This window comes from Dryas octopetala, chromosome 6 (assembly GCF_963921425.1).
Source record: "Dryas octopetala chromosome 6, drDryOcto1.1, whole genome shotgun sequence".
Lineage (NCBI taxonomy): Eukaryota > Viridiplantae > Streptophyta > Magnoliopsida > Rosales > Rosaceae > Dryas > Dryas octopetala.
The window spans coordinates 3,474,717-3,487,489 of NC_141371.1; the positions used below are offsets into that span (position 1 = coordinate 3,474,717).

General features: G+C 36.4%; 2 protein-coding genes and 1 non-coding gene across 4 annotated transcripts; all 3 read left to right on the forward strand.

The window, feature by feature from the left end:
• Positions 1 to 1,154: 1,154 nt before the first annotated feature.
• LOC147281197 (uncharacterized) lies at positions 1,155 to 6,781 on the forward strand. Its single transcript, XM_086247044.1, has 8 exons — positions 1,155 to 1,257; positions 1,895 to 2,079; positions 2,472 to 2,774; positions 3,913 to 4,121; positions 4,209 to 4,257; positions 4,358 to 4,447; positions 4,587 to 4,649; positions 4,839 to 6,781. Exons 2-8 carry the CDS (start codon positions 1,912 to 1,914, stop codon positions 6,444 to 6,446), a joined length of 2,490 nt encoding a protein of 829 aa, XP_086103170.1. The 5' UTR covers positions 1,155 to 1,257; positions 1,895 to 1,911; the 3' UTR covers positions 6,447 to 6,781.
• A 355-nt stretch (positions 6,782 to 7,136) lies between these two features.
• TRNAF-GAA (transfer RNA phenylalanine (anticodon GAA)) lies at positions 7,137 to 7,209 on the forward strand. The gene has a single exon. It is a non-coding gene; the product is annotated as a tRNA-Phe (tRNA).
• A 2,288-nt stretch (positions 7,210 to 9,497) lies between these two features.
• Positions 9,498 to 12,203, forward strand: LOC147281199 (S-adenosylmethionine synthase-like). Of its 2 annotated transcripts, none has more exons than XM_086249178.1 (2): positions 9,498 to 9,648; positions 10,758 to 12,203. In XM_086249178.1, exon 2 carries the CDS (start codon positions 10,767 to 10,769, stop codon positions 11,946 to 11,948), a length of 1,182 nt encoding a protein of 393 aa, XP_086105304.1. In that variant the 5' UTR covers positions 9,498 to 9,648; positions 10,758 to 10,766; the 3' UTR covers positions 11,949 to 12,203. The 2 variants fall into 2 exon arrangements, with proteins under 2 accessions (XP_086105304.1, XP_086105303.1); XM_086249177.1 differs by having other exon boundaries at positions 9,499 to 9,644.
• Positions 12,204 to 12,773: the final 570 nt, after the last annotated feature.

The window sequence follows — 12,773 nt, forward strand, 5'->3', positions numbered from 1 at the left end:
AGGATTACCATTGATAAGTGGAAAAATATATATTTTGATAGTATATTAGTCTTTGTAATACACCATTTCGTTGTAAACCCAGTTCAATTTCTTAGCAAAATGCCACCATGTAAAACTGTATTGGGATTTTCCTTCCTTTCAGTCCAAAGTGACTAAATTAAACAGAGCCTAGTTCAGGTGACTAAAACTATACAAGCTAGCCACCAAAAGCTGAAACTTGAAAGCATCAGTGAACTACCAATGTCTATTTTCAAAACAATTGTCAGTCTCTCTCTCACATGTTACATGTACTTTGTAGCATGCGACTCGGCTCAAGTCAACAAGCCTGTGTGTGGGCTTTGATCAAAACTAGTTAGTTAGGTGCATGAAGAAATCTAGGCCCAGATTCCCAGGAAAAAACAAGAGAGAGCTCCAGTCTCAATCAAGTCCCAGGCTCAGTAAATTAATACTCACAAATTATAAAAAAGGATATTGAATGAAAAATAGTAAATCCTTTACATTGAGTAAATGCATAATTACAATATGAATATATTATATATATTCCAATGAGTCAACGACTCATTGAAATATGTCTGTCTAATTGAGAGTATAAAATAGAAAGAAAAGAAATTAAAAGAAATTGGACTGATATAGAGACATGTTATACGTCTTCCTTAAATGACCCATAAAAAAAAAAAAAAAACAGTTGGTGTTGTGAGCTTGTTTATATTTCTTCAGGAGAAGAATGTGGTGGCTGACGAGCTTGTTTAGTTTTCAATCTGTGATATTCTTCTTTCATTTTTAGTGGATTGGTTATTATCACCCGTGAATATAGCTTAATCATATTAATTGAGTGAACTACACGAATTTATGTGTTTATATTTTCTTCACATCAATTTTTTCTTAAGATTAATGTAAATTCCTATTAGTCTAGTGGTAATTTATTTTTCCTAATATTGAAAGGGACTGCAAATTTGAATCTCCCTTCAAGATAAAAAATAACAAATAAAACAGATTTTTAGTATGACCAAAAACCAAAAAGAAAGCAAAATTTTGGGTTGAAAATTGAAATAGAATGGGCAAGGGACACCAACCGTCACATTCCAATACGACGTCGTTTAGAGTTGCCTGGCCTTTGTGATTTGTACGGTCGACAGTACCAAAAAAGAAAGAGTGTCAAAGTTCCTTGGTTAATCATACGGATCTGTTTGGTTGCTAAGAAAAATAAAGGACCATACCGAGAAAGTACCGGGCGAGAAAATCTTCTGTATTTGTTAGGTAAGGTGATTCTATTTTCCCTCTCATAAATACTTCGGCTCAGCTAAAAAACAAACCGGCCCCCGAGGCTCTCTATGTGAATCACTTGGAAATTTTTGAATAATGCTTATATGTATGATTTAGATGTGTTAAAGGAGTAATGGCTTGTAATTCTCTGGGTTTTGCTTGAAATGAATAAATGATTAATGGGTTATTTTGATCACGCTTGTATGTAAATTGCATTCATTGTATCATACATGTCTCTATGCAAACGCACACCTAGACATGAAAGATAAGCAATTGTGAAGGGAAAGAGGTTTCAACAATGTGTTTTGGTAACCTTAGAGTTTAGCTGTTTCTTGCTTAGTGGATTAATGGGTTTTATTTTTTATCACATGTACAAACGAATGAATAGATAACTGTATTCAGAAGCACACCAATAACTGTGCATACACATAGGCAATTCAATAAGCTTTGACCATAGTTTGTTCTTGCTGAGTGTGGATTTTTGTTCATGTACTTAGGTGCTTTATCCTCCTTTTTTTTTTTTTTTTTTGTGTGGAATCACATGATGTTTTTCTGTTGTGGAAAGGTTGGCACTATTACAATTTTTCCTGCGGAAGATGTTTTTCTTCTTCAATAAAATTCTATTTTGCAGAAAAGAGAAGAGATACAATGGATGATAGCTGTGCTGTTTGTGCGGAGACACTTCAATGGGTAGCATATGGGCCCTGTGGCCATCGCGAGGTCTGCTCCACCTGCATTATTAGGCTTCGTTTCATCTGTGGAGATTCCAATTGTTGTATCTGCAAGAGTGAATCTAGGATCATCTTTGTCACGAAGGTTAGCATTGTCACTGATTACACTGCTTACATGGTTTAAATTGCAAATTGTTGTTTTCGTTTGGTATAATTACAATGTCAGACAAATCAACATGTATATTCCAGTGTTATAAATTTCTATCTTGTTGGATCCAAATCCAATTTAATTTAGAATCGGTTTCTTATAGTATTTTCTGTGATTAACTTACGTCTTCGGTCTTTGGTAGTGGGGAATACTTTTTTTTTTGGCCAAGGTAGTGGAGAATACTGAAGAATAGAATAAGTACTATTCTTACACTGTGCGTCTAAGAATATATGATCAATAATTGTGCAAAATTACCGCTATAGCCTATATGTAAATTACTTTTTAAAATGTTTTCTTCTCCTACAATTTCTTTTCTTTTTTTCTCCCAGGCTTTAGGCGACTATACGAGGATGGTAAATGACTTTTCAGTTTTTCCAGCTGATCCCATGGAGGGGCCAGTTGGACTTTACTGGTATCATGAAGGAACACAAGCATTTTTCGATGATCTGGATCATTACAAGACGATAAAGGCAATGTGCAGGCTATCGTGTAGCATTTGTGACAAAATAAATGAACAGAGGAGTGAAGGGTCAAAGACAAAAAGGGAGTTTAAAAATGTTGAGCTGCTGAAAAATCATTTGTTCCATCGGCATGGGCTATTCATGTGCAGTCTGTGTTTGGGGAGTAGGAAGGTGAGACACATTTAGATGACACAACATATATGATGAATAATTGTTGTATCTCATATGTGCTACTTCAGGAAGATCCATTTAGAGAATATTACGGTGTGGCTTTAGGTTATGCATTTTTGCTGCTGACCTTATATGATAACTAGTGATATGGGGTACTGGTTATTCTTATGTTGGACAGAGATGAGATATCACTTAACACTCTTCTTTCAACTGTTTTTGTTATATATTTATGGCATAAATTCAATTTAGACACATAACTATATATGCTATTTCAACGGGGTCCACGAACTTTCAAATATTTCAAATATACACCTGATTTATTATGTAAATTGAAAAATGAAATTTCGTCCATCAATTTATTGAGAGATCAGTTAAATGTCAGTCTGGCTTTTGCTAACGGGGATTAATTGGCGACGTGGCACCAACTCAGCATACATTTCCCGCCAAATGAGCAACATATGTCCACTTGACACGGGCCCACACACCCATCACCTCTTTCCCGCTCGTCGAACGCTCTCTTGACCATTTAGTCTCAAAAAACATTACGTTTTTCCCCAAATTCGAATATAAATCCCTCACTTGTGTTCAACAAGCGAGAAAGAGATGATGAGTTTGTGGACCCGTGTCAGGGGTTAGGTGGACCTGTGTCGCTCATTTGGCGGGAAATAAGCCCTCGAAATGAGCGACACGAGTCCACCTAACCCCTGACACGGGCCCACAAACTCTCTATCTCTCTCTCTCTATTATTATTAAATTGTGGACCCGTGTCGCTTATTTGGCGGGAAATGTTTACTGAGATAGCGCCACCTCGCCAAGTAATCCCGGTCAACAAAAACCAAGCTGTCATTTAACTGATCTCTCAACGAATCAATGGACATAAATTCATTTTTCTATTTAGATAATAAATCGGGTGTATATTTGAAATATTTTAAAGTTCATGGATCCCGTTGAAATAGCTTATATAGTTATGTGTCTAAATTGAATTTATGCCTATATTTATTTTTGTAGGGGGTTTATAAAGTTGTAGTCTGGTATCTTGCTAAAATTATTCTGTCATTCAGAAGTGTGAACCATGAACCTTGAATGCTGATGCTTGATATTTTCACCTTCATGTCTCTGACTTTAAGTTGTAATACAGATATTTATCTGTGAGCAAAAGTTGTATACTAAAGCACAATTGGATCGGCATACAGAGACAGGTGATTCAGAGGTAGATGGCAGTGAGAGTGAAAGAGGTGGATTTAATGGACATCCTATGTGTGAGTTTTGTAGAAATCCATTTTATGGAGAGAATGAGCTGTACATGCACATGTCCACCGAGCATTATACTTGCCATATATGCCAAAGGTAACCTTTTCTGTTTAATATTCTTGGAGGAGGTAAATATTCAATTTAAAAGTTATGCAAACTTAAACCTGTGCATGTTCAATGCAGGCAGCATCCAGGACAATATGAATACTATAATAACTATGATGACTTGGAGGCCAGTTGTTTTCTGTTTCAGCTCATTATTATCTATGCTTTTCAATTAAAATTCATACTTAAGATTTTATTCTTAGTTGACAGAAAAGTCTATTTTACAGAATCATTTTGATCAAGCGCATTTCTTGTGCAAGGATGAGACGTGTCTGACAAAAAAGTTTGTTGTTTTTGCAGCTGAATCTGAAATGAAGGTGACATCTTAGTGCATTTAACTCAGTCTTTGTTTGCCTTTCTTTTTGTTGTTAATTTTAAAATTTGATGCAAACATTATATATGATTTTTCTTGTTATGTTATGTTGAGGTTATTCTCACCTGAGTTTGCATATGCAGAGGCATAATGCCATGGAACATGGAGGGAACATGTCTCGCTCCCGTCGTAATGTTGCTTTTCAGGTTTGTATCTGATATATAACTCATTTGACAGTTATAGTTGGTAGGTTTCTTATTATTCTTGCTTTCTTTGCTATGTCCACTCCATTATAGGTATTTTGTAGCCATGTCCTGTATTAACTTGCATCCTCAATTTTTCATTCATCTTAAATGATGTAGATGTAATTGTGTGCTTACTTATTCTTAAAGCAGATACCAATGAGCTTCCAGTTTAGAAGAAGTAATGAGCAAGATCGTCATGGTAGAGGACGTGGCTCTCGTTTTGATTCTGCAGACAATCAACTTTCATTGACCATTCAAGCTAGTCTTGATGCAGCCAATGCAGTAAGGCTTCGTAATACATCGTCTAGTGCCCAAGCAGTTTTTAATCACCAAGAAACAAGTGAATCTGAAACTATTGTTGGCCCTTTTGAGTCATTAGCTACTATAGAATCTGAGCCATCTTCAAGATGTTCTCACACTTTAAGAGAAAACTCACGGAATGAACTACCACAAGCCTCAGCCTTCCCTCCACTTCCCCTGGCTCAAAGTGGCAGACAACAGAAATTTAGAAATGGTCCTGCAGAATTGGGTGGCAGCACAATGGCTTCTCGCATTCGTCGCCTTAACAATGTAACTGTCGTTAATTCTTCTCAGGCTTGGCGCATAGGAAGTCGTCAACATAAATCATCTGCGAGTAGTTCTCACCGGATAAAACCCTTTTCAGACTCTGGGCTCATATCATCAACTAGTTTTCCCATATTTTCCCAGAGCAATACTGCAACAACTAATAGATCTGTACCTTCTGGATATGCCAACTCTGGTCCCTTTAGACAAGCAGCAGTGAATGGGTTTGTATCGTCTAATTTTTCTAGTCCAAGGAATTCAGCTAGCACCAGTAAGGTCACCCACTCTGCTTCAGCTCCAAGTCTTTTCAAAAAAGGGTCTTTGGACTCTGATTTTCCTTCTATTTCTGCTTCTCAAACTAGTAAAGTACCTGCAAGTAGTCTCAGAATGCTGAAGGCTGGAAATGTTCACACTGCCAACAAGTCTCTTGTGGAAAAAATCCGTGATGCTTTAGAATTTGATGAGAACAAATTTGCTGCATTTAAAGAAATCTCTGCAGAGTACCGCAAGGATTTAATTAACACAGGAGAATATCTTGCCTATGTCTACCAGTTTGGCCTTTCACATTTGGTTGTTGAGATAGCTAAACTCTGTCCTGATGCTGAGAAGCAAAGGGAGCTTGTTGAGACTTACAATTTTAATATGAGAAGCAATGGTTCTCATGAAATCAGTTTGAGTAATGGCAGTGGCAAGTCAAGGAACAAAAGTTCCAAGAAAGGCAAGGAAAAGTGTGAAGATAATGGAATTCGTAGTTCGAAAGATGCTTTGTCAGATTGTGCTATCAGCGATATGAGGGATTTGCAATCAAATTATAAGCCGCCAGAAGAAGATGCAGCGGTCTTATTGAAGGATGGTTATCGTTCTACCAAAGGCAAGTCGAAGATATCAGTTGATGATGAACAGATCAACCTGGAATCTAGGAATCCAATGTTGATGGGTCAGAGTGGTTCTCAGTCAGCAGGTAGCAGCTCAAAGAAAAATTTGGGGACTGGGGGAGGAGGCAATAAGCAAAAGAAAAAGACATCAAAGTTCCTTAGAAACCGCCTTGGTGATTCTGAAACCGGTCCTGACCAGATAGAAGAAAAAACAAATGAAGACAAGGACCCACCTGAACGGTTGCCAGGTGGAGTTTGGCAAAACGGAGGTGGTCGTAGACTCGTGACAATGACCAGGAGAGACCGTACAAAACGATGAGTTGTCCAATCCTAGTGGAGAACTTCCATTTTGTTATCTTGAGGGCTGGCACCAGATGGACCATCTCCTTTTGTATGAATGTGTTTTTATCTGTGTCATACGTGGTCTGTATGTTTTCTTGTAGATGTTGAGGGAGTTGTGACAGCAGATTATAATTTGAAGTGGTCTCGAATCTTTTGGTTACTAGGTATGCAAAATAGATTGATGACTTGGGTCTTCCTTTTTGCATCCGTGAATGCAAAGTTTTCATGTACCCGGAACTGGAAGGAGTTAGAAATTCATAGAAAAACTTTTTCTGGACATATTAGAGTAAACAGCTCTTTTATCACTTTGAATATCTGATTACTGTGACATTTATATGCATTATATTTGTGATCTTGTTGCTATTAGGCTGTTTATCTATTCAATTAAGTTTGTTTGAACAAATTTAATGAGTGGTTACGTACCTGTCAATAATGTGATTTTTGTAGTTGCTAAGGCTAAAGGCTAAAGGCTATAAGAGTTTATATAAATCACAGATAAGTGTAAACTGTTTGGTATAGTAGTTTGTGAAAGGAGCAAGATGAATGGTTAATGTTATGACCAAAAATATTTGAACAAGACGAACGGTGAGGATCCGATTTTATCTCGCAAAGATATTATTGTATCATAAACTATATAAATAAACTTATCATCTCAGTAAATAAGCATGCGGGGATAGCTCAGTTGGGAGAGCGTCAGACTGAAGATCTGAAGGTCGCGTGTTCGATCCACGCTCACCGCACACTGAATGAATTTTTTTTGTTTTTCAGTTGAGTCTACATATGCACCCAGAACGACGCCGTCTGTTAAAGTGGAGAAACGCAGAATAGAAGGGACATGAAACATGAAAAAATCACTAATTAATTTTTTGGCATAAATTCAATTTAGACACGTAACTATATATGCTATTTCAATGGGGTCCACAAATTTTCAAATATTTCAAATATACACCTGATTTATTATGTAAATTGAAAAATGAAATTTCGTCCATCAATTTATTGAGAGATCAGTTAAATGTCAACTTGGCTTTTGCTAACAGAGATTAATTGGCGACGTGGCACCAACTCAGCATACATTTCCTTCCAAATGAGTAACACATGTCCACTTGACACGGGTCCACACACCCATCACCTCCTTCCCGCTCGTCAAACGCTCTCCTGACCATTTAGTCTCCAAAAAAATCACGTTTTCTCCCAAATTCGAATATAAATCTCTCATTTGTGTTCAACGAGCGAGAAAAAAATGATGAGTTTGTGGACCCGTATCATGGGTTAGGTGGACCTGTGTCGCTCATTTAGCGGGAAATGAGCGACACGGGTCCACCTAACTCCTGACACAGGCCCACAAACTCTCACTCTCTCTATTATTATTAAATTATGGGCCCGTGTCGCTCATTCGGCGGAAAATGTTTGCTAAGATAGCGCTACGTCGTCAAGTAATCCTGGCCAGCAAAAGCCAAGCTGTCATTTAACTGATTTCTCAACGAATCAATGGATATAAATTCATTTTTCAATTTAGATAATAGATCGGGTGTATATTTGAAATAATTTAAAGTTCATGGACCCCGTTTAAATAGCTTATATAGTTATGTGTCTAAATTAAATTTATGCCTAATTTTTTATTTGAAAACCCACTATTTTATCATCTTTATGAAAGCAAATGCATGAACGATTTAAAAAATAAATTATCAAAATAAAAACAAATGAAAGGAATGTAAAGCTTTCTTTGTGACATCACGTTAGATTCAACTATACATTAAACTTCTTTTTTATATTTTATCTTTCTCTTTCTGATGTAAGCTTCTTTTTCTCTTTATTAGCTCAAATTAGACCAACCATAAACCAACAACCAATTTTTAACAGTACCATTGTTTTTTTCTTTCTTTGGTGTAAATCAAAGGGGTGTTAGGTGGAGACCATTTGCAAGATGTGTAAACAACGTGGACTCCAATACTTGATGAAATAATGAGATAGCCCTACCCATGACCATGATCTTATTAATTTATAAGTAAATGAGATTACTAATATTTATGCCCTTTTGTGATTAGATGTGTCTTATTGATTCTTACGCAACTAAGGTACGTCACACCACACCCAGAATAAATAAATTTTAAATATAAAACCCAAATTGCCCACCTAACTAAAAATATAAGCATTAAATTTTGGACTTCGAAGGTTTAAAAATATAAAAATTTAGAAAGATTTTTTTATTTCGTTGAAATTTTAAACTAAAAAAATTGAAATTTTTAACAAAATTTTGATAATTTCGTTTCGGTAATATTTCAAAACTTTTAAAAAATGAAAATTTTAAAGAAATTTTCGAAATTTGATTCCATGAACATAATAGCTTTTAAATTTGATTATCATGGGGATGATTAATCTTGCATCTAAAAAAAAAAATCTCATCTAATAATCAAACTAAAATTAAGCAAATATTTTGGTTTATACTGCCTCAAAAAACGTTTCTATTATGAGTATGCATTTTATATTAACAATAATGTTAGCTCAAGTTATTAAATTTGTTTATTAAATAATGTGTCAGTATGATTTACTTATTAATAATGAATTGATTTATAATGTATTACGTATAAGCTTTTTGCAGCATGCATGGAGCACATGAACAAAGACATTTTTAATTTTTTTTATCAAAGAGGGTAAAGACATTAATATGATTTTTAATCATCATAATATGTGATTTCGAAAAAAAAAAAAAAAAACAAAACAAAAGTTAATAACAAAAAGAATTGAGCTCAAATTCACATCCGGAGTTGGTAAACCCCCCAAATAACCCACCCACCCCATGCACATTAAATATGCACAAAAATAATTTTACAATTTTTTATTTATTTAATTCGTGATGGATACTCAATTTTAGGTGTGAACAAAAAAGAGACTGCAAATGCAAACTTCCATCCCATCATCCAAGCCAAATCGGATTATCGGAGGGTCTGTCGCTTTTACCCACCGACTCCCTTCAATCCCAGCCGTCGATCCATCCTCATCCAACGGCCATAATCTTCCTTCTATGTCAGCCTCTTAAAAATGGAGTCTGGACCCCATAAGACACGCATTAACCGTCAATTAAGTGGTACAATGCCATTGTCTATAAATACGAGCCAGAAGCCTCGCTCTGAGAGCGGCAAAGAGTCGAGCTTTGGGACACCATCAAACTAGCTTAGTAAGTAAGCATTAGGAATCATAAACTTTCATGCAGGCTTTTGCTTTCTTGTTTCTCATTTGATTTTTTGGCTTAATGCTGTAATTCACTTGGTTTTGCAATCAGCTTGAGTCTTTTATTTTCAAAGTTGTCATGAACTTTGAAAATCTGGGTTTTTGGAGATTTGGGTTGTTTGGTTTTTCTTATAACTGTCTTTTAGTAATTTCTGAATTATTAGTGAGTCTTCTTGTTTTGAGTTGATTTGTGTTTTCTTAGTAATTTGTGGTAAAGTCTCTTGTCTTTGGTTCTCTTAAGGTTGCTGGTTGCATTACAATTAGTTTTGAAAACTATTAGTTTTGTTCTTTTTGTTTTTGTTAAGTGGGAATGAGCAAAATTGGTATGTGAGTTTAATAATTTTGTGGGGGCTCAGTTTTGAACTTACCAGTTTGACTCCAAATGTTGATTCTTTTTGTACAATTTCATCTGAAATTACATTTCTTTGTTTTGTTTGTAATGAGGACATTTGAATTGATCTAAATATCTTCATATAAGAGAAATGAGGCAAAAGTTCATGTCTTTGGCACCTAATCCTGTGATTGGTTGAGAGTGTATGGTGATAGCTCTGACTTCTGATTCTTGTTTCTTGGTTTTAAAATCTTATGCTTAAGTTTTCATTGAGTTTCCTAGTTTTGCACCAAACTCTTTTACAGTTTTACTTGCTTTCAGTAGTGTTACTAGTCTCTAATTGCTTGAGCTGGAAGAAGAATGTTACTTTCATGCTCTTTAGATCCGAGTCTAGATTTTTGGCAATTTCTGTAAATTCTGGTTAACATGACTGATCCTCCTAGTGATAGAGCTTATTAGTTTTTCTCTTTTAATGGGTGTGTCATAGAAACTTGTCTGACGACTTTTTCTTTAGTATAATTACTTCTGGGAATGCAAAAGTTTATGAAAAATCTGTTCAGTTAAGCGTTCATATTCTCCAAGAAAATCAATCTTGTAGCATGGGCCTGATGTTTTATTCCATACTTTTAGTAAAGATTGTTCTCTTAGTATTACATCCCTATATGTTGCTTAGCTACTGCTCAGTTATTTGCTGAGGTATTTGCTATTCTGATTTTGGTCCTTTTGCAGCTTGTAAGAATGGAGACCTTCCTATTTACTTCCGAGTCTGTGAATGAGGGACACCCTGATAAGCTCTGTGATCAGATTTCTGATGCAGTGCTTGATGCTTGCCTTGAACAAGATCCTGACAGCAAAGTTGCCTGTGAGACTTGCACCAAGACCAACATGGTCATGGTCTTTGGAGAGATTACAACCAAAGCCAAAGTGGACTATGAGAAGATTGTACGAAACACCTGCCGTAACATTGGATTTGTTTCAGATGATGTTGGCCTTGATGCTGACAATTGCAAGGTCCTGGTTAACATTGAGCAACAGAGCCCTGATATTGCCCAGGGTGTCCATGGCCACCTCACCAAGCGGCCTGAGGAAATTGGTGCAGGAGACCAGGGTCACATGTTTGGTTATGCCACTGATGAGACCACTGAGCTTATGCCTCTAAGCCATGTTCTTGCCACCAAGATTGGTGCTCGTCTCACAGAAGTTCGCAAGAATGGTACCTTGGCATGGTTGAGACCTGATGGCAAAACCCAAGTCACTGTTGAATACTACAATGACCATGGTGCTATGGTTCCAATCCGTGTCCACACTGTTCTTATTTCTACTCAGCATGATGAAACTGTTACTAATGATGAGATTGCTGCTGACCTCAAAAAACATGTTATTAAGCCTGTTGTTCCTGAGAAGTACCTTGATGAGAAGACTATTTTCCATCTTAACCCATCAGGTCGATTTGTCATAGGTGGGCCTCACGGTGATGCAGGTCTCACTGGCCGAAAAATCATCATTGACACCTATGGTGGTTGGGGAGCCCATGGTGGTGGTGCCTTCTCCGGCAAGGACCCTACCAAGGTAGACAGGAGTGGTGCGTACATTGTTAGGCAGGCTGCTAAAAGCATTGTTGCCAGTGGCCTCGCTAGAAGGTGCATAGTGCAGGTCTCATATGCAATTGGTGTTCCTGAGCCACTATCAGTGTTTGTTGACACTTATGCCACTGGAAAGATTCCGGACAAGGAGATTCTAAAATTGGTAAAGGAGACCTTTGATTTTAGGCCTGGAATGATTGCCATTAACCTGGACCTCAAGAGGGGTGGCAATGGCAGGTATTTGAAGACAGCTGCTTATGGACACTTTGGTAGAGATGACCCTGACTTCTCATGGGAAGTGGTCAAGCCCTTGAAGTGGGAAAAACCCCAAGAGTAAACTATGTACTTCCCTCTCTGCTTGCTGTTGATCAATAATCTGCTTCTTCCTATCAGCTGCTTTCCAAATCAAGAGTCTTGCTATTGCTTGCTTATCATTGTGTTTCCCTTTTTCTTTTCTTTTTTTCCAAATATTTTCATATGGCATGTTTGGGCCATATTAAAGATGTATGGATTTTTGAGTCTTACTGAATGAAAACATGTAAGAAGGACATCAACACCAGTTATTCTTAAATTTTACCTTCTTTTTCCTTCAGCGTTTTTGATTTGGTTCAAAGTTTGAAATCATTCCAACAAATGACTGTGTGTTATTTTTTTTTCTTTTAAGAGTGGAACATGGCGTGGTTGGTCTACCCAAAAAATAAAAATTGAAAACATCATACAATTTGAATTTTTTTTGCTTACCTTTGCATTAGGAAAGTTATTTCCAATGTTTTATTCGATTGTCCATCATCCAAAAATAATATAATCAAAAGATTAATGATATGAGAAAATGAGAGAAAAAGATTATAGAGATTATGAAGTTTAAGTCGTTATAATAAGTAGAGTTGATTTTTTTTAATCAAGTCCTTAGAAATCATTTTACAAAAATATAAATTTATATTTTCAGATAGGTGGGTGGAAATATAAGCACTCTTATATAATTGAGTTACGTGCTTATGCTTCAAACAAATTTCCACAAATTTCTAAGGAGATTCGGGTCCAAGTTACATGTTTCGGCTGCAGCCAAATTGCCATAACTTTCTAAGGAGATTAAGCTCCCTCTATAACCGATAATAGTACTCATATTCCCCTTATTCCCACTTAATCTTGGACAATATAAGCG

Coding starts and splice junctions, on each gene's coding strand:
- LOC147281197 (XM_086247044.1), top strand. CDS start 1,912: ATGGATGATAGCTGTGCTGTTTGTGCGGAGACACTTCAATGGGTAGCA. Junction 4,122..4,208: donor ACTTGCCATATATGCCAAAG/GTAACCTTTTCT, acceptor TGTTCAATGCAG/GCAGCATCCAGGACAATATG. Junction 4,258..4,357: donor ATAACTATGATGACTTGGAG/GCCAGTTGTTTT, acceptor TCTATTTTACAG/AATCATTTTGATCAAGCGCA.
- LOC147281199 (XM_086249178.1), top strand. CDS start 10,767: ATGGAGACCTTCCTATTTACTTCCGAGTCTGTGAATGAGGGACACCCT.